At 34.8% G+C, this 27,349-nt stretch overlaps 1 protein-coding gene and 1 long non-coding RNA gene across 11 annotated transcripts in view; both read right to left on the bottom strand.

The window, feature by feature from the left end:
- Positions 1-16,291, bottom strand: part of LOC136034920 (uncharacterized) — a 42,432-nt gene extending 26,141 nt beyond the window's left edge. The window contains exon 1 of the long non-coding RNA XR_010619293.1: positions 15,415-16,291. This is a non-coding gene — a long non-coding RNA (uncharacterized LOC136034920). The remainder of the gene's footprint in view (positions 1-15,414) is intronic.
- A 3,123-nt stretch (positions 16,292-19,414) lies between these two features.
- Positions 19,415-27,349, bottom strand: part of LOC136034918 (apoptotic chromatin condensation inducer in the nucleus-like) — a 70,740-nt gene continuing 62,805 nt past the window's right edge. For 6 of the 10 annotated variants that reach the window (XM_065716427.1, XM_065716429.1, XM_065716423.1 and 3 more), the window contains 2 exons: positions 25,712-25,794; positions 19,415-20,310 (listed from right to left, as the gene is read on the bottom strand). In XM_065716427.1, the coding sequence (XP_065572499.1) occupies positions 20,080-20,310; positions 25,712-25,794 (314 nt within the window). In that variant the 3' untranslated portion in view covers positions 19,415-20,079. The remainder of the gene's footprint in view (positions 20,311-25,711; positions 25,795-27,349) is intronic. The other 4 variants (XM_065716425.1, XM_065716428.1, XR_010619292.1 and 1 more) reach the window with 3 other exon arrangements.

Raw genomic sequence — 27,349 nt, 5'->3', positions numbered from 1 at the left:
AGCAAAAGGAATAAACAGACAGGATACAAGATAGAACTATTGTATTTATATTAGTAGGCCAATTTTCGTAGAACCATGGAGAAATTATATTCTGGTCTAGGTAAATTTGGTGCAGACCTACGACAAAAAAAAACGGTAATGGTTACAGACTGCTGCAGTGATAACAAAAACAGTGTTTGGTCATACATAAGCTAATATGGTATTCAAACAATAGTAAGATGGCTAGCTTTATTGATTATATTATTGTAAATTGAAGACTGGCAGGATCAATCAAAGATATTAGGGTTCATATGAGTGCTTTTATAATTGTTGAAAGGAAAGATCCCCTACAAGTAGTGTCTAAGGTTAGTCTAAAGCTGAAATTTAGGAAGGATAACTACCTTCCAGGATTTTGTAACGCTGGTAGACACCAGCATGAGATTTCAGAGGAACTTTCCAAGAACAGTTGAATATTAAACTGGAAAGTCTAAAATTTTACTATGTAAAAGATGGACAGAGTTTTAGACATATTTTTTTTTTTTACACAAACAATGAATACCCGTAAATAAATAAATGAAGCGCAAAATGAATAGAAATTACTTAAATCTAATATAAACTGAATCATAAAATTGAAAACCTGTGTTTTTCTACGACAAAAACTAAAAACTGAAAAATATTAAAGACGAAGTAAGAAAATTTGCGCATGTTCTGGATAAAATGAGTGAACTGTGAAACCTTAACAAAAAAAAATAAAAATTGTATTTTCTCAACAAAACTTGAAAAGTACATAAAACTTGAGAAGAAAAAACTGAAATGTCTGCATCTTCCAAGCAAAAATTAGAGAAGCGTGAAAACCTAAAGAAAAAAAATGAAACATTTTAAAAGGTGCAAGACAAAATTGGAAATCTGTGGAACTTTAACAAACAAACTGAAAGTTTGTGAAACCTTTAACAAAATGTAGCGACTCTAAAAACTGAACAACAAAATATAAGTGTATAAGCGTTCTTATAGTTGCCGTCTGGGTTACCATGTTTGTGGTGTGGTAATTTATTTTGAAAATGGTGGGCGTGGAAGGGGGTTACTTGCCTGCCAATCACTTTCGACTATTAAAAATAGCCCTTTCAATTTCCGATTGAGTCAGCTTTTTCCATAGTTTCTACGACAACAAATGGTCATATCAAAATTTCTATCAGATGCATTTCAGGAAAATACGAGGTGTCGAGGGATGGAAGTATCCACCCTCTGATCGCCCTGAATCTTTAAAAATGCACTAGGACTTCCGATAACCAATCCAATGAGCCCCCTGTGAAGCTTATACGATCACCATTTCTATATATACTTTATATACCCCGAGGGCATAACTTACAACTCTTGCCCTGAGGGCTCTGGGGGTAGGGTATTAATCCTCAAAGACATAATGTTTGGACCTTTCAACACTGTTGAACAAAACACCGTTTCAAAATTTTGATTGGATGTATTTGGGAAAAGGGTGAGCATGGGAGGGGGGTAAGTTGCTCTTCGATAACATTCAACTTTTGAAAAGGGCACTAGCCCTTTGAATACCCAATCAAATGAGCCTTTTTCAAAGTTTCTACGTCAACAAATAGCAATCTCGAAGTTTATATCAGATGTATTTCGAGAAATTACAAGGTGCGGAGGGAGGGGGTATTCACCCTTCCGTCACTCTGAATATCAACAAGTGCACTAAATATACTGATTAGCAATTCAACGAGCCCCTTCCAAAGTTGAAACGATCATCCCTTCTATATAAACCTTATATGCCTCGGGTCATAACTTATAACCCTTGCCCTGAGGGTTCTGGGAGGGAGAAGGTATCATCCTCAAAGACATAATTTCCAGACCTTTCAACTACGTTGAACAAAATGGCTATCTCAAAATTCTAATTGGATGTGTTTAGGGAAATGGTGGGCATGGGAGGGGGTAAGTTGCCCTCCAATCAAATTCAACTATTATTAATGGTGATATCCCTTTCAATTTCCAATCAAAAGTGCCTTTTTCGAAGTTCCTACAACAATAAATAGCCATCTCAAAATTTCTATCAGATATATTTTGGGAAAATACCAGGTGCGAGGGGGTATTTACCCTTCCATTAATACGAATCACAAAAAAAAACGCACTAAAAATTCTGATTAGCAATCCAATGAGCCCCATCCGAAGATGATACGATCACACTTTCTATACAAACCTTATATGCCTCAGGTCATAACTTATAACCATTGCCCTAGGGATTCTGGGAGAGGGAAGGTGTCATCCTGAAAGACATAATTTCCGGGCCTTTCAACTACGTTGAACAAATTGGGTATCTCAAAATACTAATTGGATCTGCTTGGGGAAATGGTAGGCATGGGAGGGGGGTAAGTTGCCCTCCAATCACATTCAACTATTAAAAAAGGGCGATACCCCTTTCAATTTCCAATCTAATGAGCCTTTTCGAAGTTTCTACAAAAATAAATAGCCATCTCAAAGTTTTTATCAGATGTATTTTTCCATCCACCTTTCCATCACTCTGAATCTCAAAAAACGTACTAAAACTTTTGATTACCAATCCAATGAGCCCCTTCCGAAGATGATACGATTACATTTTCTATATAAACCTTACATGTCCTCAGTGTATAACTCAAAACCCTTGCCCTGAGGGCTCTGGGGGGTGGTCATCCTTAATGTCATAATTTCCAGACCTTTGAACTTTTGTTCTCTGGGGGCAGTCATCCTTAAAGTCATAATCTCCGGACCTTTGAACTTTTGTTCACGTTGAACAAAATGGCTATCTCAAAATTTTGATTGGATGTGTTTTGGGAAATGGTAGGCATGGAAGGTGTGTTAGTTGCCTTCCAATCACTTTCGACAATTAAAAAAAGAGTAAGCTCTTACAGTTTCCAATAAAAAACGTCTTTTTTGAAGTTTCTACAGTAATACCTTCGATACAAAGTGCTCTGGTCTAAAAAAAAAATACATTGTGCCCATATCGTTCTTAGGCAGCGCTATTGCGCTGCCCATGATCTAAATTGTCAGTTATCGGAAAATAGTGGGGATGTGTTTCTCTTCTGTGAGGAGGATGGGGGATTCAATCAGTCTGAGGTAATGTTTATTAGCTTGTCCATGACCTGATCATGCATCAACTTTCACAGTAAAGTCAATGAACTTGACCTCCTTCTTTTGCTTACCCTTTTGTAAACCCTGACGAATGCCCTGATGCGTATAAGCTGGATGTGTAAGTTTGGAGCGGTTCCAGTGTTCTGAGATGGTTTGGAGTTTGTCCTTCGTCATAATTTCCTTATGACCTCAACCATGGCATCAGGATGGACCTTTCACGAGTTTCCCTAACCAAAACCGTGACTGCTAACAGCGCTGCAGGGTGACCTTGAGGTATAGTGCCCCTCGGGTAAATCATAGCCTAGTAAACCTCACAGCATTTGTACTAGATCCTGACTAACTAATAATTATTGTGGGTTTGGTCTGTTTTGGTGGTGTTGCTTGGGAGAGAGCATCGCCAAGTGTGGGAAACCATGTTCTTATCAAGATGGACCTGGAATTCCACGTAGCCTCCATTCTTACTAGAGGTCCTAGTGACTTTTTTCTGTCTGGTTCTAAGCCGGATTAAGTGCTTCCTGTTGGCTTGAGAAGATGAATTAAACCCCGTAGTGCAGTGTTCCTCGGACCATTGCTTTCACTGAGGCCAAAACGATTTAGTTTATATAGAATTGGGTGATTATCACCTAATTTCAACATGAAATTAAGTTATACATAATTTATGCACTCCAGAAAAAAGGATGGGGTGCACATGCAGAGATTAGAGCTCATGATGGATAAGGAAGCTTCTAAGTCTTTCTTAAGTTGGGAAAATATTAATAATAGAATGTTAATTCCTCTTTTTACGACTAAAATGTGCAAGGTATCAGTCAGAGTAGCATATGCCCCTATACAAACTTATAGAGGTAGTAGTGACTCATACATATTTTACTTGCAGCTACAGGAATAAACAGACAGGATTCACAACAGAAATATGGTATTTACTCGTATTTATTACAGTAAATGATATTTTACCTGTACATTAGCAGGCCAAGTTATGTAGAAATAGGGAGAGAGTGTATCCTAGTCTGGGTAAATCTGGTGTAAGAAGAAAAAACGGTAATGGTTACGGACTGCTGCATTTTTGCAGGTAGAAAGATCTAGTGATATCAAAAAAAAACTTTAGCAAAAAAAAATTAAATTTGTGAGACCTTAATGACAATAAATGAAAGGGTGTGTATTTCCTCGAAAAAAAGAAGACTGTGAGAACTTGAAACAAAAATTGATAAACTGTAAAAACTTAACGACAAAAAAAAATTTTATAATCGTTCTTATAGTTGCCGACTTGGGCACCACATGTGTGGTGTGGTAACTTGTTGATTATGTAGTGTTTTCATTCTATGTGCTGAGTTTCTCTGAGTTTTTGGTTAATGAGTTTTCTATATTGACTCGTGGGAGGGACTGAAATTCTTCATATTGACCTTTTTTAGCAAAGAATCTTCAAAAATTAATTTCTGCATTTTTGACTTTTGAAAGGGTCCAACTTCGCCATATTAGGTTTAAAAGATTAGCGTGTAGTATTTGCCAATTATTATGAAAACTCGAAATGAATAGTGATTGCGTTTCACATTGGTCCTCTTTGTTTTTATACAAAAATTAAACAATTTTAATATTTTTATTAAAATATTAAATTTATTAAATTGTATATTAAAAACTATTTTAATATACAAATATTAAGAAAATTAATAGCTGGTCTTGCGAAAATTATATGACAAACATTAAACATAATCACTATTCTTTTTAATATCTCGTGCTAATTGGAAAATACTAAACGTTAATCTTTTAAAGTAAACATGGCAAAATTGGACCCTTTCTACTCAATATGGCAACGTTTTACCCTCTTGAGTCAAAGTTATGGAAAACTCAACATATGTGTAAAAAAAACGTATAAATAATAAATCATCACAACCTACACATCTTAACCTAGTCAAAAAGTCAGAAATTGACTCTTTAAGATTCATTACTAAAAAATTAATTTGATAGATTTCAACCCCCCTCCCCAATAGTCGATACGAGAAACTCAGAAGCGGCAAGACCAACATCCCAGTGCATAAAAAACACAGAAGACTCGTGTGTCAGATCATCAATACTCTATCCAGGTACCAACTGACAAATACAATCCGTTAAACGTTTAAGCTTAATATAGTGAAATTGAACCTTTTTTACTCAATATGGAAACGTTCAACCCTCTTAGTTCAGAAAGGGAAACTAAGTAACGATAAACTCGGAATACGAATAAGAAAATACCGTATACGCATATATATTAACACTCTGCATATGTTTTAGCCTAGTCGAAAACCATTCAACCAGAAATTAACATTTCATGATTCTTTAAAAAAAATACTTATGAAGAATTTCAACCCCCACGAGCCAATATGGAAAACTTAGCAACCGAAGACTCAGCAAAACTCAACACACAAAATGAAAACACTATATATTCAAAAATTACCACACCACACACATTATGCCCTAGTCGGCAACTATAACAACGGTTATAAAATTAATTTTTCCTGTCAAGTTTTTACGGTTTCTCAATTTTTGCTAACAAGTTCTCATAGTCTTCTTTTTGTCGAGGAAATACACACCTTTTCATTTTTTGTCATTAAGCCCTCACAGACTTTCAGTTTTTTTTTTTTGGTAGCGTTTCACACATTTTCAATTTTGTCTTGCGAATTCTAATATTTTTCATTTTTTGTCTAAGTTTACACACTTTTCTAATTTTTGTTTGGAAAATTTTCTCCTTCGCTTCGCTTTTTCGCTATTTACATAATTTGGTCTCCGTCGCTATTTTTTTTTTTTTTTTTTTGAGAAAATAAAAGCTTTTAATTTTTTCTTTTGTTAAGTTTTCATAGTTCTCTCTTTTTTATTCAGACCATACAGAAATTTTCTTTTTTTCTTTGAGACTTTCCAATTTTCCATTTTTGTCATGGATAGACACAGATTCTCTTTTTTGTTCCCTTAACTTTTAAGAATAGTTAGATTCAGTGTATTAGGTTTAAGTAATTTCTATTCTTTTTGCGCTTTATTTATTTATTGACGGATATTTACGATTTGTGTAAAAAAAAAGAAAATCGTCTAAAACTTCCGTCCGTCTTTTACATTGTCAAATTTTAGACTCTCTAGTTAAGTGTTCGACGGTTCATGGAAAGTTTCTTGCAAATTCTCATGCTGGAGTCTACCAGCACTACACCTCCCTGAAGGTAGTTATCCACTAAGGCTAGCCGTCTTACTATCACGTGACCGCCATATTCGCTTTTAGAATTTTATGACCAAACACTGTTTTTGCTATCATTAGATCATTATAACTACAAAAATGCCATAGTCAGTACCCATTACCGTTTTCTTTTCTTACACGTAATTTACCTAGATTAGGATACAATTTCTCTCTATTTCTACCGGACTTCCTAGATTTCAGCTGTGAATTAACTTTAGACACTACAAGAAGATGATCTTTACTTTTGAAGTTAATAAAAGCACTATATGTTCTGTTAATAACAGCACATAATAACATATATAACTTAATAATATATATATATATATATATATATATATATATATATATATATATATATATATATATATATATTTATATATGTATATATATATATATATATATATATATATATATATATATATATATATATATATATATATATATATATATATATATATATATATATATATATATATATATATATATATATATATGTATATATATATATATATATATATATATATATATATATATATATATATATATATATATATATATATATATATATATGTATCATATAATCCTTGTATATATCCTGCCAGTCTTCGATTTACAATAATGTAATCACTAAGGCTAGCCGTCTTACTATCACGTGAATACTATATTAGCTTTTAGAATTTTATGACCGAACACAAATTTTGCTATCATTAGATCATTATACCTACAAAAATGCAGCAGTCTGTACCCATTACCGTTTTCTTTTCTTACACCTAGTTTACCTAGACCATGATACAATCTCTCACTATTTCTACCGGGATGGGCCTGCTAATACACTGGTCAAATAACATGGACTGTAATAAATACCTGTAAATACCATATTTCTATCTTGTATCCTGTCTGTTTATCCGCGTAGCTGTAAGTAAAATTCATATGAGTCACTACTATCTCTTTAAGTTTGTAAAGGCGCATATACTACTGTGACTGACATCTTGCACATTTCAGTCATAAAATGAGCAATTAACATTCTATTATTAATATCGTCCCAACATAACCAAGACTTAGAAGCTTTCTTATCCATCATGAGCCCTGCTGCACTCCATCCTTCTTGCCGGAGTACATAATTCCTATATAACCTAATTAGGTAATAATCACCAAATTCTATATAACCTAAATCGTCATGGCCTCAGGGAAAGCAATGGTCCGAGGAACAGTGCAGGACGGGAATAACGCATTAAAAAGATTATTTGACTTTATTTTCGCTCATTCCGGGCTTAATAGAGCTCTTTACTTTTCTTTGAAAACTTTGACTTGTGTGGAAAAGTTTTTTAAATTAATTTATGTTTGTTTTTTATTGACATAGTCTTTATCATGGAAAAGAAAATATTGTATATCTTTTAAGTTTTCTTCTATAAGAATCTATAGTAAGGGGTGCTGTTTTTATGTTAGAGAAACTTTTCCAACAATTTTCAATCCTGACACCAGCAGTATTTTAAATTTAATTTTATAGCTTCTGAAATTGACATGAAATATAAAACTTAATATCTTTTCTAAAAGATTCTATCTATGCCCTTTGTCAACCTGGATATATTTACTCCCTTTTTATTCATTTAAATTGTAACAGCTTAAACTCTTTTTATTTATTTAAATTGTAAAAACAGAAGCAGTAATAGTAGTATCCTCAAAAGTTTCAACTTAATACCCCCAGTCGTTCTCGACATATTGCAGAGGTGTCTTATTGGCAACCATTTATCACAATGTCTCTTGATTTATTTTTAAATCAACATTTAGTTTTAAAGTATAATGGGCCAATTGCATAATTGTGGGGGTTGACATGCCTAATATCTCTAAAAACAATAGTTGGTGTACCGTTCAACTATGCTGAACAAAATGGCTGTCTCAAATTTTTAACTGGATGCGTTTGGAAAATGAATGGGCTTTAGAGAAGGGCTGCTTGACCTCCAATCTCTTGTTACTCTTAAAAAGGGCACCAGACACTTGCGTTGTAGTTTGAGTGCAAGGGTGAGGACTTCTCCCTTGATATATCCAGTAAAACATTTCAAACAAGCAAAAACAAAGTGAAAACGTTTTAGATATATTTTGTTTTCAGTTTAGTGCAAATTATGTTCTGGTCTTAAGAAGGCATGGGGGTTTTCAGCCCTACTCATGTTAATTTTTGCTCGTTTTGAGTTTGACTCGGTAGTTTACTGTATGATTTAAATAAACAAAATACTTTTAAAATGTCGTAAGTTTTTTGACTTGAAAAAAATAAAAATTATTAAAACTTTAAGTAATATATATCAGTATATGTATACTAAATTGACAATCCACGGCCAATTTTTTTCAGTAAAGTGCAAATTATGTTATGGTCTTGAGAAGGCATGGGGGTTGTCAATGACACAATTTCCAGACCTTACAACTACACTGAACAAAATGGTTATCTAAAAATTTTGATTAAATGTGTTTTGGGAATTGATGGGTGTGGGGGGGCTTCATGCCCTTCAATCACTTTTGACTAATAAAAAGGGCACTAGACCTTTCAATTTCCAATTAAATGAGCCTTTTTTGAAATTTCTGTAACAGCAAATGGCCATCTCAAAATTTCTGTCAGATGCATTACGGGAAATACGCAGCTTGGAAGGGTGGGGCTTATCCACCCTCCGAAAACTCTGAATCTTAAAAAGAGTACTAGAGCTTCTGATTACCAATTCAATGTGCCCTCTCCAAAGGTTATACGATCACCCTTTCTATATATATATATATATATATATATATATATATATATATATATATATATATATATATATATATATATATATATATATATATATATATATATATATACCTAATATGCCCCAGGGCAGAACTTACAACCCTTGCTCCGAGGGCTCTGGGGATTGTTATCCTCAAACACATAATTTCATAACCTTTCAATTCCGTTGAACAAAATGGCTATCTCAAAATTTTTATCGGATGCGTCTGGGGAAATGGTGGGCGTGTGAGGGGGTCAATTGCCCTCCAATGAATTTTGGCTATTGAAAAGGGCACTGGCATAAAAACTGGCTTAAAAACAAAAATTGAGAAACTGTAAAAACTTAACGACAAAAACAAGTTGTATAACCGTTATTATAGTCGCCGACTTGGGCACCATATGTGTGGTGTGGTAATTTGTTAATTATTGTTTTTATGTTTTTAAAAGCAGAGTTGTGACAAAGAATCAAACTTTAGCGTCAAGAGCGGGACGTTGAGGAGGGGACAACCCCTTTCATATACGGAACATTTTATTCATTTTAAATTTTAATTTTCGCTCCTTACTTGCAGTTAAAGAAACTTGTTTTCTTTTTTTATTTAATTCCTGAACGTTTTAAAATTAATGCATGTTTTGATTTTCGCTCACCGCACATGAATATTAAAACAAAATTTACATATTAATTTTTTTCTGGCTAAATAGCTTTCTCACATTTTTGTTCGGACGATTTTGATAAAAAAAAAGGGGTGGGGAAGGAGGCCTTGTCACTCTCCTATTTTTGGTTACTTAAAAAGGCAACTAGAACTCTAGAAAGGGCACTAGAATTTCTCATTTCCGTTAGAGTGAGCCCTCTCACGACACTTTAGGAGCAATGGGTCAATACGATCATCCCTGGGTAAAAGAAAAGAAAAAACAAAAAAATCAACAAATAAACACGCACCCATGATCGGTCTTCGGGCAAAAAATACGAAGTTCCGCCTTTTATTAGATAGGAGCTTGAAATTTCTACAGTAGGGTTCTCTCATGCGCTGAATGCGATGGTTCTTTGACTTTTAGGGGCTGTTTCCCCCCATTTTCCAAAATAGTGCAAATTTTCTCGGACTCGTATCTTTTGATGGGTAAGACTAAATTTGACTTATATATTTAAAATCAGCATAAAAATCTGATTCTTTTGATGTATCTATTAGTATCAAAATTCCGCTTCTTAGACTTTTGTTTACTATTTGAGCCGGTCGCTCCTTACAACAGTTCGTTGCTACGAACTGTTCGATTCAATTTACAAGAATATAATCAATCAGGCTAGCCATCTTATTATCGTTTGAATCAAACAGTTCATGGTAACGAACTGTAGTAAGGAGCGATCATGCTCAATAGCAACCAAAACTCTAAAAAATTGAGTTTTGATATCAATAGCTACATCAAAAGAATCGCATTTTAATGCTGATTTTAAATATATAAGTTTCATCAAGTTTAGTCTTAGCCATCAAAAGTTACGAGCCTGAGAAAATTTGCCTTATTTAGGAAAATAGGGGGAAACACCCCCTAAAAGTCGTAGGATCTTAACGGCGTTAAATTCAGCGTATCAGAGAACCCTACTGTAGAAGTTTCAAGCTCCTATCTACAAAAATGTGGAATTTTGCATTTTTTGCCAGAAGACAAATCACGGGTGCGTGTTTATTTTTTTTTTTTTTTTTTTTTTTTTTTTTTTTCCAGGGGTCATCGTATCGACCAAGTGGTCCTAGAATGTCGCAAGAGGGCTCATTCTAACGGAAAGGAATAGTTATAGTGCCCTTTTTAAGTGACCAAAAAAATTGGAGGCCCCCTCCCACGCTCATTTTTTTCACAAAGTCAACGGATCAAAATTTTGAGATAGCATTTTTGTTTGGCATAGTCGAAAATCATAATAACTATGTTTTTGGGGATGACTTACTCCCCCACAGTCCCTAGGGGAGGGGTTGCAAGTTACAAACTTCAACCAGTGTTTACATTATAATAATGGTTATTGGGAAGTGTACAGACGTTTTCAGGGGGATTTTTATGGTTTTGGGGGTAGGGTTGAGTGAGGGGGCTATGTGGGAGGATCTTTCCTTGGAGAAATATGCCATGGGGGAAAAATTCAATGAAAAGGGCGCAGGGCGCAGGACGAATCTGGTCACGTTAGAAAAAAACGTCAAATTAAGAGCTTAATATACAATGCTGGGTGTTCGGAGCCTCTCTATTATGGAGTATAATTTGAAAATAACACAACTATACGAGCGATAAAACATATATACCACAACCATAACTCAACTAACGAAAGAACTGCTAAGAGATAACACAACTATAAAGCGAAAACAGGTGAAAACTAACGGGAAAATAAACGAACTAAGAGGTGGAAGGGGCCCAGAGAAAAAATATAATCCTTTTTCAATTTTGAGCCTAACTTCCGTAAAGGAGTAATAATGTCAGAAGCCCCGAAATACCGAATTATTTTCTTTTCAAACAGTTCGTGGTAAGGAACTGTAGTAAGGGGCGACCCGGCTCAATAGTAAACGAAACTCTAAAAAACGGAATTTTGATGCTAAAAGATACATCAAAAGAATCGAATTTTTACGATGATTCTAAATATATAAGTTTCAATTAATTTAGTCTTTGTCATCAAAAGTTACGAGCCTGAGAAAATTTGCCCTATTTTGGTAAAAAGGGGGAAACATGAAGTAATAAAATATTATCCAACTATTTAAAAGAAGGATGTAGTTTGATATACCTTACAATAAAAATACTGAGAATTTAAATATGCTCCAATTCTGTTGGCTCATCTACTATGAATATATCTAAAAATTAAATTACATTTGAAGTACATTTGAAGTTATTGTCTGAACATTTTTTACACATTGCTTACACCTTCGGTAAACTGATTTCACTACGCTAGACCCAGGTACAAAATTTTTAACACACAGTTTCACCAATTCTTCTTCGGTTTTTCACGAACCTGAAAAACTACATTTATGGTCTAAAACCAGCCCCAATTGATTTACAGGATTTTTTCGCTCATTTTCCAAATCCCTAAGAACAATTTATCGATTTATCAGAGCTACCTGGGTTGTTCCCAGACTAATTTTAGGCGTTTTCATTTCAACCCTATTAAATCTTAAAGTCTTTTGTAAGGAGCTTCCTCTGCCTTAGTGAGGGCACTGCTAATTTTCCAAAGCCATCCGATCCCTACTGATGATCTTTGTTTGGACTATTGCTTAGCCCCTCCGAAAGATTTGTTCGGCTCTGAGGTACAAACCATCAAGTTTTTGTTTCGAACTACTAAATTTAAAATCAAAAATGAACAATTCCAAAACTCTATTCAAAACATAAAACTTCGCATAGCACCCATTAGGTATGGTGCATTTGAAGTTATTGTCCAAAAATTTGTTTCCACATTTCTTGCATCTTCAGTTAATCTAGGTAAAAATTTTTTAATGCATGGTTTCACCTATTCCTCTAAGAATCTGAACCTGAATGTTCTGAACCCCTAAAACCAACTTATCAATTCATCAGAGCTACTTGGGTTGTTTCCAGACCAAGCCAAGATATTTTTATCTCAGCTTTCTTACATCTTAGATAGCTGTCTTTTGTAAGGATCTTGCTCTGCCAAAAGTTTGGGTAGTGCAAAGTTCTGTTCGGACTTCTGCATAGCTCTGCGGAAAAATTTGTTTGGCTGTTAGTTGCAAACCGTCATCTGAAATATTCAGATTAATCGTTCTTTGTTCTTTATTAAATAAAAAAAACTAATTTTTTTAGCTGAAAGTAAGGAGCGACATTAAAACTTAAAACGAACAGAAATTACTCCGTATATAAAATGGGTTGTCCCCTCCGCAATCCCTCGCTAATTACGCTAAAGCTTTTAATTGTTTTAAAAAGTATAATTAGTCTTACGCATCAAAAGTTACGAGCCTCAGAAAATTTGCGTTATTTTAGAAAATAGGGGGAAACACCCCCTAAAAGTCATAGAATCTTAACGAAAGTTACACCATCAGATTCAGCGTATCCGAGAACCCTACTGCAGAAGTTTCAAGCTCCTATATACAAAAATGTGGAATTTCGTATTTTTTGCCAGAAGGCAGATCACGGATGCGTGTTTTTTTTTTTTTTTTTTTTTTTTCTTTTTTTTTTTTTTGTCCAGGGATGATCGTATCGACCCGGTTGTCCTAGAATGTTGCGAGAGGGCTCATTCTAACAGAAATGAAAAGTTCTAGTTTTCTTTTTAAGCGACCAAAAAAATTGGAGGGCACCTAGGCCCCCTCCCACGCTAATTATTTTCCCAAAGTCAACGGATCAAAATTCTGAGATAGCCATTTTATTCAACGTAGTCGAAAAACCTTATAACTATGTCTTTGGAGACAACTTACTCCTCCACAATCCCCGTGGGAGGGGCTACACGTTACAAACTTTGACCAGTGCTTACATATAGTAATGGTTATTGGGAAGTGTACAGGCGTTTTTAGGAGGATTTATTTGGATGGGGGGAGAGGTTGAGAAGAGGGGGATATACTGGGGGAACTTTCCATCGAGGAATTTGTTACGGGGGAAGAAAATTTCCATGAAGGGAGCGCAGGATTTACTAGCATTATTTAAAAAAAAACAATGAAGAAATAAATATGAAAAAGTTTTTTTTCAGCTGGAAGTAAGGAGCAGCATTAAAACTTAAAAAGACAGAAATTATTACCCATATGAGGGGCTCATCTCCTCCTAATACCTCGCACTTTAAGCTAAAGTATTTTTAGTAATGTCAACTATTTATTCTACGGCTTTTGTGATTCAGGGGTCATTCTTAATAAATTAGGACAAAATTTAAGATTTAGTGCAAAGAGAGAGGTACTGACGAGGGGGCGAACCCTCTCATATCTGTAATAAAAAAATGAGAATAAAAAATTCCTTACGTAAGCTGATTTGTAAGTTACGTATATCATTTACTAATAAAACGATTCATAACAAATTAAAGTTCTAGTTGCCTTTTTAATTAACCAAAAATTGGAGGGCAACGAGGCTTCCTTCCCCGCTCTTTTCTTCTCAAATCATTCGATCAAAATTACGAGAAAGCCATTTAGCCAAAAAAATAAAAAAATATGCAAATTTCGTTTTAATTATTCCTCTGCGGAGAGCCAAAATCAAAACATGCATTGATTCAAAAACGTTCAGAAATTAAATAAAAAAACAAGTTTTTTCAACTGAAAGTAAGGAGCGACATTGAAGCTTAAAACGAACAGAAATTACTTCGTATATGAAAGGGGCTGCTTCCTTCTCAACGCCCCGCTCTTTACGCTAAAGTTTTTTACTGTTTTAAAAAGAAGAGTTGAGAGGAAGAGTCAAACTTTAGCGTAAAGAGCGGAGCGTTGATGAGGAAGCAGCCCCTTTCTTATACGAAGTAATTTCTGTTCGTTTTAAGCTTCAATGTCGCTCCTTACTTTCAGTTGAAAAAACTTATTTTTTTATTTAATAACATAATAGAATACCATATGTATATAGAATAGCATATGCATGACCAAACACTGTTTTTGTTATTACTAGTTTGTTATACCTACAAAAATGCAACAGTCTGTAACCATTACCGTTTTCTTTTCGTACACCGAATTTACCGAGACTAGAATACAATCTATTCCTATTTTTACCGAACGTGACCTATTAATATAAATACCATATTTCTATCTTGTATCCTGTCTGTTTACTCCTGTAGCTGCAAGTAAAATGCAGTAAGACTGATACCTCGCACATTTTAGTTATAAAATGAGCAATTTACATTCTATTATCAATATCTTCCCAACTTGAGCAAAACTTAGAAGCTTCCTTATCCACCAAGAGCCCTACTCGCTGCATATACACCCAATCCTTCTTATCGGAGTACGTAAATTCTATATCACCTAAATCGTTATGACCTCAGGGAAAGCAATGGTCCCAGGAACAGTGCAGGACGGGGACACTAATTCTGAGATGAAGCTAGCGCTGAATTCGGTCAATCACATTTTTCATTGGACTGTCTGATTGGCAGAAAAATTTTATGAGAAAGTATGATTGGCTTAAATTAGCATTAACTAATTTTCGGTTAAAGTAAAACCTCATTGTGAATGTTTCCTTAGCGACAGTACCCTTATAGAGTGAAAATATGTCTGGCACAAAAATTAATATCATAAAAAATTAAAGATTTACAAAATATTGATTGCCATCTTTACCAACGGGTAAATCCAAAATACGTGCCCGTATAAGAGCAACATAATTTTAAATTTATACGACTTATAGTAAACTAGTTCATCTTGTGGACCTAAAATGGCTTCATATGGGAATTCCCTAGCGAAGTGACTTACACCTGTAATAGTTTATATTTTTGCTTATTATTTAAATAAAAGCCACAAAAAGTCACCTGATTTCTTGAAAATCTTTGCAGGCCTCTTTTCGCAAGCAGTGGTCCTATCAGTTCTTTTTTCTCAACTGCAAATGATTCCGTGGAGGTTTCTTAGGAGGCTCGAATACACATAAAGAAGCTTAGCTAGCTTGAACAAACCAATTGCCAGTGCCTTTGAAGATCTTAACAGTATCAATCGCAGAGCAATAGTTCAGAGCTACATTCCAGAGGGCATCCAAGACATGGCAGCATTCAGGCCTACCTACCAATATGTACGTCTTGTAAACTCGTAAATATCAAATATCCCAGATTTGTTTAAATGTTAGTATGCTCTGTTTTTAAACATATATTTTTATATCGGCTTACATACTATGCGTGGAAAGTATCTGCAAGTATTTAAGTGTCTCACAAGAATTGTGATGATTGCAAATTAATATCAAATAAAATAAATCATCTTCATTTTAATTTCGTATTTCAGCCTTCTTAGGGCTAGCTAGCTAGAAGGAACCAGTTATGTCAGTGTCTTTTGGGATATTGGCATTTCCAACTGCATAGCAAGGGTGCAGAGCTAGTTTCAAAAGGCATCCAAGATTTTTGCAGCACTCAGACTTACCAGAATCGTTTAAAAGTTAGTATGTTCTGTTTTGAATATATATTTGTATATCAGCTTACATACAAAACTCGCAAAGCATTTATAGCAGTGGCGGCTCTAGACTTGGGCAGGGGGGCAGCCACCCCCCAGTGTTTCTGACATCTAACATTAAATTGCTTTTATTTTATATTTTACACTCCTATTAAGGTACCATGCTCCCCCCCCCCAGATTATGAGGCCTAAAAACAGGTACTGATATATAGCTGTATAAAAGCTTGGCAAGAATTATAGTGACTGTAATATAATTTTTGACCGACTATTTTTCTTTACTTTTAATCAAAATAATGTATACATAAACAATGAAATTAATAAACCTCTAAGAAAATCTCGTAGCCTCTTATTATTATATTATTTGTAAAAAGTCATGATTTACTTATATTCACACCCGTTGAAGAATATTTTATACACACGGTGACATTAATGATTGTGCTTTTAAGTAACAAACACATGATAACAATTATTTTAGAGCCAAAAATAATTTTTTCCCTGAAACTTGTTTAGTAGTTCTTTCTTTCTCTTTTCTTGTCTTGATCAAAGTGCAAATGGCACTTTAGTCTTAACAAGGGTTTGAAGAGGCATTATACTTGCTAGCTTAACCTTTTTTTTAGAAGCTAGTGTTGGTTTTAATTTGATCTTATTATTCATTACATACTTGATACATCACTTCAAATACTACTAATCGATATTTTCTGAAACTTTAATAAACCTAATAACATTATTTTATATCCAAAAGGGACGTATTTCCAAGAATGTTGCTCAAGATTAGTGTGGTCTTATGCAAGGCCCCCACATCGTCAACCAGGTTGTCCATAAAATTAATAGACCGTTTTCCTCATTTGAGTATGTCTACTTTTGTGCAGTCACAAAGAGGTTAAATTGTATTAAAGTTTTCCTAGGCTCAACAAACTGGTTGTAAATAACTTGCTGATGAAAAAAAATGAAAAACTGGTCTGGTTTTGATCTTGGTCTGACGAATTGGAAGTTTTTTCTATGATAAAAAAGTTAAAAATGTAGACCAATTTCTAGTACAGAGCACATGAGATACTAGACTTTTCCCAGGTTCGATGGGAGGGGCAACACCACGATGATCTGCGGTAAAAACCGTTTTATTTAAGCTTTACTTTGATGTTCTTTAAAATTTTTGAGCAATTGTATTTGCGGTCATATATTTGTAACTAATACCATCAGAAACCTTTAACTTCCAATTTTGGTGAAAATAAAACAGCATCTGGGAAATGCGTAGGCTGCTTACTCTGTTTTGATTTTGGACTTCCACATTTCAATAGTCACCTTACCACAAAAAAAAAACTCAGAATCCTAAGAGACAAAACTGGAGCGAAATCACAATTCATTATAGAAAACGCAGGCTACATACCGTGTTTTGTTTTAGAGCAATTATATCAGCATTTGAGTCCTATATTTGTCACTTTTAACTTTAAAAACCTTTCGATATGAACTCCAGTGGGAATTAAACACTAAGCACGGATTAGTTTCCACCTTTGGTTTAGGGCAATAGTTCAATTCATTAACATCTTCGCTGAATAATCTCTGAAAAAAATTAGACCCAAAAGAGACTCAAAAAGTCTAAATTTATTAAGCATGGAGCTAAGACCTCAAGAACCCCTTTGAGCACGCCAGTATGTTCCCTAAATGATTCCTGGACGAACACCAGTCGAGAATGATGCAACATATCTAAAAATATGAACTGGAGGGGGAAGGATCCTTAAGACACTCCGATTATATAGACAGAAAATTATACAAACCAGATACAAAACCTCAAGAACCCCCTTTGGGCACGCCAGTATGATCCCTAAATGATTCCTGGACGAACACCAGTCGAGAATAATGCAACATATCTACAAATATGAACTGGAGGGGGAAGGATCCTTAAGACACTCCGATTATATAGACAGAAAATTATACAAACCAGATAGACCTTCAGCTTCCCGATTCATTTGTGAAATTAAGCCCCATATATGAAATATATGCTGACCGATATTTGGTTTAGATTAGTCGTTTGATCGTTGAAGACTATTTTTTTAAATAATCCCCAATCAATAAAGATTCAAAAGAGGTGCACCTTAAGTACTGAAGTTGACGGAGTGATGGATTCTCAAGCACCAGATCACTACAATTATCTGCTGTATAATAACTAACTTTAAAAGCCCTTAAATGCCAACTTTGATGAAAGCCAAGCATCATGTGAAATTACGCAATGATTGTGTTTTCACTTAGGAGAGGAATTTGATCAGTCATGAACATTGTGTAAGTGATGCCTGAACTACCATGAGCTGAGAAGGTAGAGCATGTCTATATTTACCCACTTAGAAGAGTTGGTAAACACGATATTTTTGTGCTGGTAATCACAAGAAAAAAATTACATATGGGGTGAATTTACAAGTCACAATTTATTTTCAGCGTCTGTTTTGACTTCATCATTCCCTGTTTAAACATACTGGAAGATCATCACCCTTTAGGTACTGAAAAGGCAGTTTTTTTTAGTCCCTTTTGAAATCACAGCTACCCATTAAAATTACTTAAGCATTTTAATACTGCTACTACTAATAATAACACACCGCAGCAGCAATCCGCCTGAAGTCAACACAGTCAAGCACGCTCCCTCTCCATCCTAACTATTTCAAAGTCTCTCTTTTTACACCCTCCTAGAAAGTTCCCATTTTCCTTAAATCTTTCTTTAGGGCATCCTTCCACCCAATTCAGGGAAGATATGCTTTTTGTTTGGCCCTAGATGGTTGGTCAACAAGGACAATGTTTGGTTTTCAGTCATGTATTGCAAAAATGATTAAATTGCAATATGAATTTTCTAATTGGCTGATTCTATTCAGTCTAGTTCTCACTGGTTGAACCGGTACTGGAAGATCGTCACCCTTTAAGAACTGAAAAGGGAACTTGTCTTTATTCCTTTTTGAAATCACAGCTACCCATTTAAATTACTTAAGCATGTTACTACTGCTACTACTACTAATAGCCGTCTGAGGTCAACACAGCCAAGCACGCTCCTTCTCCATCCTAATTGTTTCAAAGTCTCTCTCTTTACAGCCTCCTAGGCAGTTGTCATTTCCTTAATTCTTTTCTCAAGACATCCTTCCCCCATTGGTCAACGAGGACAATCTTTCGTTTTCAGTCATGTTTTACAAAAATGATCAAATTGCAATAGGTATTTTCGAATTGGCTGATTCTTTTCAGTCTGGTTCTCATTGGTTGAACCAGTACTATGGTAATTTGATTTTCGAAACGTGTGTATGTAAGGTCTTGTTGTATACAGATAGGGCTAAAAAACAGTTCATTCAAGCGGCCAACACAAGACAGACACTAATTGAGAAAATCCTACACAAAAGAGAACGATTAAAAGGAACTAATATTTAGATTTATTAACCTTATTTGTAATAAAACCATACTATAAATACAGAAATTGGCAGGTACCTCTTGTTTCAGAGAATCTTCCACAAAAGTATAAATATATACAGAGTAGTCTCAATGGCGGCTTTTAGCACAAAAATAGTCCATTACAGCCGCTAAAATTGCACAAATGAAGGAACAGTCGCAGATGTTAATCTCAGAGATGTTAAAAATCGTAAATACTGAAAAGTCGCTTATTTTTTACTATGCTGTCAACAACTTTCAAAATGATAGTGAAACCATTGGCTTATGAAATATTTCCTTTTGTTGGTCTAATCATCCTGTGATTGACAGATGTCTTCTTATTGACAGGAACACCGCTTCAACCTGAAAAACAGCATAATCGTGCACAGTAAGCTACAAAGCAGATATAGATGGAATAAGGTAGACAGACTGCAGGCAAGAGAACAAGCAACAAAAAGGTAATGAAATTAGGAAGAAGCAGAAAATAATTAGTAAGCATTATGTGGAAGCTTACGAAGCAAAGATACCTGAAGCCAAAAGTATAAGAAAAGTAAAATAACAAACCAACCCCAAAGAAGCCAATGGGGCTTTACGTTTTAATCCTCTTTTAAAGATCGGCTCTGATCAACGAGGGAAAGCTAGGTGACCTAGTGGCGTCGAGAGGTTGAGACGCTTCGTCGACGACGACGATGAGGGGACCTAGAGCGACGATTTGATGTAGATCGTGAGCGTCTTTCAGATGGAGAAGCTGACCGCTTTCGGCGGTCTGCAGGAACTGGTGAATGTTTTTGTTTTAAATAGGGACTTTTTTCTTTTGTTGTCGCCATTCTGGCTCGTTCTTCAAGAATTCTCTGTCTTCTTGCTTCCTTTTCAGCAATCTGGAAAGATGAAAAGAGTTTCTTTGTAGTTGCCTTCTTTTTTGTCTTTTTTAATTTGTATTTTCATTTTATAATTTATTTCCTTGCCTGACTACACAACAAATTTATTACTCAAAATCTGTATAGGAGTGCAAAAAAAATTAGGGTGGTACTTAAAAGACATTAAGAGTTCCATTGTCGTTTTTTTTTGTATTTTTGTCCTATGCTGTATTTCCTGGCCATAAAGCCTAGCGGGGAATGTGCTGAAGTATTTTTATTTAGATTATTTGCAACATTAAATATTGATTAATCTAATAGAATAGACGTTTAAAGAAGATGTTCGTTAAATAATCAGAAGGTTGATACTGAAGGCAGCGTTTCCACTATTCCTAAACTTTACGGGATTCCTTTATGTTTCCCCGGAAAAATTTTCCTATCACAAAAATCTCCAAAAAAACGACACAATTGACACTAATATCTCTGCAAGATCAACCATGTATCTGGATATCTCCTGGGACCATCCTCAAACTGCAAACTACTCACAAAACCAAAGCTCGAAATTACAACACCACAGTCTCAAGCACCGTTCTATATTCCTCTGAGACGTAGACGATAACTCACTCGTAGCTACGAAAAGTCGATGACATTCAACCTTGGCACCTCCGTCGTGTTGAAGGCTTCAAATGTTATGACAAAATCCGCAACAATGAGATCCTGACGACCTCCAAGCTGGAAGAACTCTACTGAAGCAGAAGCCCGCTCCTTAAGGTGACACGGCCCTATACTCCGGCTCCTGCAAGGAACACCTACAAGGATCATCACGGATTTCAATCCATTGGAAAACAGTTGGTTATGGCCTCGAGACAGGCCACACATCAGGTGGGCTGATGTAATAAACCAACAACTCCTCGCCCACAATGTCAACCGAAATGAGGCCCAATCACTTGCCCTGGATAGGACCACCTGGAGAAGACTGAAGCTGTTGTCAACTAGTTCCCTCTACACTGACGACCCTACTCAGTAGGAGCATTAAGTCAAGTAAGCCGAGTCAAAGTCAACATTCATTCACACAGTATTTTTCGGGAAGACTTCAGAAATCCAATGTTTTTTTTAGTGAAATTCAGGGAAACGGCGGAAAATTTCCAGATTGCAGAAACATTGACTGATAGAGATAAACTGTGATTCGAATCAAAATAAACAACTTCGAATTTACGAAATAAAATAAACGCTTTTTCCACCTTTTAATTATAGTCAAACCCATAATTCTTAGCAATTCTGTTTGAATTTCTAGTTTTAACGATTAGACAAGTTTACACACATGTATACTATAGCTTGAGATTTTAGTAATTATTTAAAATTACGTTCACTTAGACATAGAGGAAATATAGAGGGGCGTCATAAACTACAGACGAAAACACGTACATCCCTCATTCTCAGTTACATCAATTTTCAAACCTCCTGATTTTTTTTCTATCAGATGATTAGCACAATAAACGAAGCCTTTATCTTTTTTCAAAGTTGTCCGTTTTAAGAAAAAAAAAGAAAATACTTGGCATACAAAACCCTTAATTTCGGTTCACAAAACAAACGGATAAAATATAAACCCAATCTACTGTAAATTTGCGACCGATTTTGAAACCCATTTAACCAACTTAAACACATTCTCTATTTTATGACGCACAGAGGGGGTTTTAGGGGGACAGAGGGGTTTTAGGGGGGACACTTTTGTCCCTCTGTCCACAGAGGGACAGAGGGGGCACATCCACTAGGGGCAGAAATTTTAGGGGCCAAAAATTTCAAATATATAATCTACGGAGATAATCATTTTGTAGTTTTTGAAATTTTATTTTTATTGAAATGAAGAAGAGGACGCAGATAATAAATGAAAATTAATAGTAAAAAATTAAATAATAAATTAGTTATTGATTAATGGAATAAAATTAAATTAAAAATAAAATAATTAAATAATAATAACTAAAATGATTAATAATAACTAAACTATTTAAATAATAAATCAAAAAAAATTGTTAATTAATTAATAAATTAAAAATAATTTTGTTAATAAAAGAAAATTTTATTATAATTTGACGTGAAAAGTTTGTGGGAGACAAGGGGGGAGAGGGCACTAATCAAGATTTTGTCCCGGGGTGCAAGAGAGGCCAGATCTACCACTGAAGGCACAGAAGCAAACAAGAAAAAAAAAATTCTAACGGGATTGAGAAGCAAACAAGAAAAAAAAATTCTAACGGGATTGAAAATTTAATACTTACTCTACCAATTTTCCCCACAGCTTGTAGAATGCCGTTAATTAGACACTAAAACTAAAGCATCCAAAACAGTACGATCCAACCAGGGGTGTAATTTTCTATGAGACAGAGGGGCCACTGCCCCTCCCAGACTCCACTAAACTCGAATTTATAAGCGATGGTAATTTAAATAGACTGTGTCCAGCAAAAGAATGAATATAATTATTCAATGAAAGTACAAAATGCTAATATATAACTAATAGAATCTAATTCTAATAGATTCTGGGAACTGATTATCTACGTTTTGGAGCTGCGCTTGATCACTGTGATCGTTCTGGCGTCCAGCATTGAAATCTTAGTTTGAAACTTATCCTCACATTATAAATATATATATATATATATATATATATATATATATATATATATATATATATATATATATATATATATATATATATATATATATATATATATATATATATATATATATATATATATATATATATATATATATATATATATATATATATATATATATATATATATACGAATAGTAGCGAAAAGCTTCTCCAAACATGACACACATTCATAGCGCGCTGTTTGGGAGTTTCCGGACCATCAGACCAATAGTTTTTCGTCATGATGCGCTGAACATTTGTCATTGTGCATGCCTGAAGAGTCCTGAAGAGTGGTTTTGGATATGTTTCTAAAGATTTCAATAGAGGCTATAGGACCATTCGCTACTATTCGTATATATTTATACTCTGCTTATCATCCTGTTCTTCAAACTATTTTCACCTTGATTAAGGAGTTCAAATATCATTAGCTTTAAGAGGGCCAAGAGTTACTGAGAAGAAGAATATTTCAGTCGAAACAAGTAAAGCTTATTTTTTTTCATTGAAATTGAAATTATAATATGATCTATAAAAGCACCTAGTTTTAACCAGGGACTCTTAAAGTTTCTTAGGGGAAACTGTGATTAGAGTGCTAGCACCTGTTCCCTTGGGTCTTTTGAAAAGAGCAAATTTCCTATAGGGGTTCTAAGGTTCCTTATTCTCATTTTCAATATTAGAGTGCTGACTGTTGAACGCAGTTGGCAAGTTGTTGCTGTTGCTGAGTTCTAAATCTCGCCCTGATGGTAGAATTATGCTTCCAAGTGGGCTTTCTGTTCAGTTTAGCCATTATTGCAATTATATGGCTGTTCAATTATGTGACTGTTCAATTATATGGCTATAATTGGATAGGAACTGATGGCCCTTCTCCCTTTTTATCTATAAAGTGACTCCCGGACTGATGAAGGCTTTTTCAATTTCGATAAAGCATAGCCCTTCAGGAGGAGAGTCACATATAGTAAAAGTATACTGCAAACCATGCCACTTTTACTGTAACCCGAGCGTGTAACAACAATCGCAGGTAATTCAGTAAAGTAGGCATAAAAAAAAGGTAAAGGATACAGCATTAGACTTTATAGTCCGTACCGGCGGTGCTGATCTCCGTTTCTTGGCCCTTCAGCCAGGAAGTGCAATGGGGGGTTGGGGGCCAGCCATCCTGTGCTTTCGCACACCCTTCCTGTTTACCTTCTCCAGATTTCTCCAGGTACCCATTTAGAGCTGGGTCGACTCTGGCTAAGCTTACAGAGTCACGCCACTGACCCCCGTCCCAAACTGAAGAATTGGGTACACCGGGATTCGAACCCGCGTCCTCTCAGACAAGGGAGTAAAGTAGGCATATATAATAGTGGGCTACTTAGCAGTACGCTATTTAGTAGTACGCATATTTAATTTAAAGTAGAATTCTGCTCCAAATACTTAGTTATTTTCTTACGTGCTTTCCTAGGTAAGATCAGGTGCTTTGCGTAAGTGGTTATGGAATAATCATATTAAAATGTCTTTATTTTTATCACTTTCTCTTTTCTATACTGTGTCTTTTTACTTAAGCCTTCTTTAGAATTTTATTTCTGTCCAATTCTTTTTGCGGGTTCATTTAGAAACAACCTTTACGCATTTTTTTTTTCTTTATTCTTTTTTTTTTTTAAATTTCTGAGGCGATATCAATTGCAATTCATCAGCACCCTTGGTCAGATACGGCTTTTTTACAAAGGAACAAGAAGAAGGAAGGACATGCACTTTCCGATCTTAAAAGACTATAATATACAAAATAGTGGCAAAACTTTTGTGAAATTTGATAGATGTGACATTTTTCTGGCAAAAATGCAAACTTCTGGCAAATATACAGGGTACACAAATGGCATAAAATACCCATAAACAAATAAACGAAACTAAAGTCACCTTCTTTAGCGTTAATTCGAATTAATCCCAATAATAGGCAAATTACATACCAAATTAACGCAATTATTGTAATTTTGGGACATCCAAATTAAGTTTAAGCACAATACTATCTCGTGAACAGTTGGAATAGCATACTTAGCTGAGTTTGGTCTTGATAGCCCCGCCATTTTTCTAAAATGACTTTTAAGGTTCTCAGCCTAAGTAAGGATTAAACAAAAGCTATGCAAAATGAAAATAAATAGGATAAATGAAAACTTGGAACAAACGGGAATTATTTCGTATATAAGCGGGGCTTTCCCCTCCTAAATTCCCCATTTTTTGTTGAAGAATCCTTGCATCAATGTTTTTCACATAGTCCACAATTTTTTTTTTACAATGACAGCTTAAACCTTTTGATTAAACTCTTAAACAAAAATACTTTTTTTTCCTTTTAAGACTGGGGTCTCAACAAAATATGTTGCCAGCATATACTTCGGGTATTAATCCGAGGTATTCTTTACCGCCTCCCCCCCCCCCAGGCACACTATTTTGAAAATTATGAAAATTTTACTTAATCACAACAAAATCTAAATTAAAGGATTAATAACCGGTAACCTTCATATTTCCTCAATTTCTGTACCCCGAAGAAAGTTATTTTTTCTTAATATAAATGAAATTTTAACCTGCAGTGTAAATTCCGCCTGGGAAGAGACCAAGCAGAAATTTAATCAAGAATCTACAATTACGTTGTCCTCATATCTAGTATTTTCTAAGAAACATGTTAGGTTTTTGACTGATTCATTCAACAAATTAGAATAAAATAAACATGAATTAAATAATTTAATCTAATGAAACTAAAATTAATTTTAATGAAATTTAGAAATAAATAAATTAGAAAGTAAAACAAACCTGTTCATCTGTTAATGGCAAATAATAAAGTGAGGGTTTTGTTTTCGTCTTCCGGAAAAGTATGTCAAGCATTTCACCACTTCCTAAAAAATAAAAATAAAAATATAACACTTTTTTTTAACTGATATGTTTGCTTCTCATTGGTGACAAAAATAAGACCAAGCTCTAAAAATTACAAAAATTACAGCTTTAAAAAGTAAACATAACATTTTACTTTAAGAAAAAAAAACATGTCAAGAAAGGACACGTTTAGTCCGTCGGGCACGTCCCAGGATGGAAAAAAGGCTGTATACACATAACAGTCCTTCTGAAAAGCCCGCAAGGTGGCAAGAGAAAAGATGAGACCCCATATCAGGATGGGAAGGAACTATTTTCTAAAGGCTCGCTTAGATCTTATCACAGTAATATGGTCTTTGATGGCACATATTCGAATATCTGTCTTAAACGTAAGGCAAGTCAAAAATAATGTTGGACCGTAAGCTTCTCTCTTTGAACAGCGCCATTTTACAAATCATCATATCTACTAAAAAGTATTATTGAGACTGTAATGGGTTCAATTCAATGGTGGTTCCGACCTCTCTTGCACCGGGGGCCGAATCTTGATGTAGCCCCCCCCCTCCCCCGACTGTTTCCCAAAAATTTTAGGCCAAGCTTTTATAAAAATTTGGCCTAAATCCCGTTTATTTAAATCTGACTTTTTTTTACTATAGCTTTGATTCTAATTCTTTAATTCCGTCTACTTACTTTTTACTTTAAATTCATTTCCTTAAAAATTCTTTTAAAAAATCTTAAAGATTTAAAATTCCTTAGGTTTTGTCTATTTCATTTTTATTTTCAAGAAATGGTGATAACATAGAACGAACATTTCGGAATCGTTTTGCTACTACTTACAGCCAACTCTCCCCTCCACTTTAATGAAAATAGAATATCAAAGATTACAAAACGATTATAACCGCTAGATTATCTTTTTAAAATGTTGCGCCCCCAAATTTTCTGTGACCGGGCCAAGTGCCCCCTCTGCCCCCCTCCCCATACAAAAAAAAATACCTCTGGTTTGATTCCTTCTATACCTGTTTTTATGAAGTTTTGCGTAAAATATTATTTTTACATTTCCTAATTGCAAACGACAAAGACAAGGGATAGCTTCAGGCGTGGCCAATCCGCCAATCGTTTGTGATTGGAATTTTCCTTTAAAAGAATTTAGTTTTTATATTGGTATTGCATTGGATGGAGATGTATTTGGAGTATATCCGATGGAGTATATATTTCAGTTATTTTGATTAAAAAACACAAGAATTGAGGAACGCATTTTTTTATTTTTTTTTTCGAATGGTTTGGTTATAGGCCTGTGCTAAGGCCAGGGGGGGTGTTTGCCTCTGAGTGGAATTGGACCTATTTAGGCTTATCAAAAGGCTATCTGAAAAATTACTAACTTTTGGCTGGAGGATTCACTGTCCAAAATTCAGTTTAGGGCCTGCCGCTCCTCCCCTTTGAATTATTAAATAGAATTAAAATAAATTATATTCTTTAATAATTCACCATCTTATCCTAGCCTGTTCTGGGGTGTCTAGCCTTTTCTAATCCCCCCCTCCCCGGGCAGACTGTTTAGCAGAAATATTTTAAGAATGTAGCCTATGC

The sequence above is a fragment of the Artemia franciscana genome, chromosome 13, assembly GCF_032884065.1.
Source record: "Artemia franciscana chromosome 13, ASM3288406v1, whole genome shotgun sequence".
Lineage (NCBI taxonomy): Eukaryota > Metazoa > Arthropoda > Branchiopoda > Anostraca > Artemiidae > Artemia > Artemia franciscana.
This window is presented reverse-complemented; position numbering and strand designations above follow the sequence as displayed.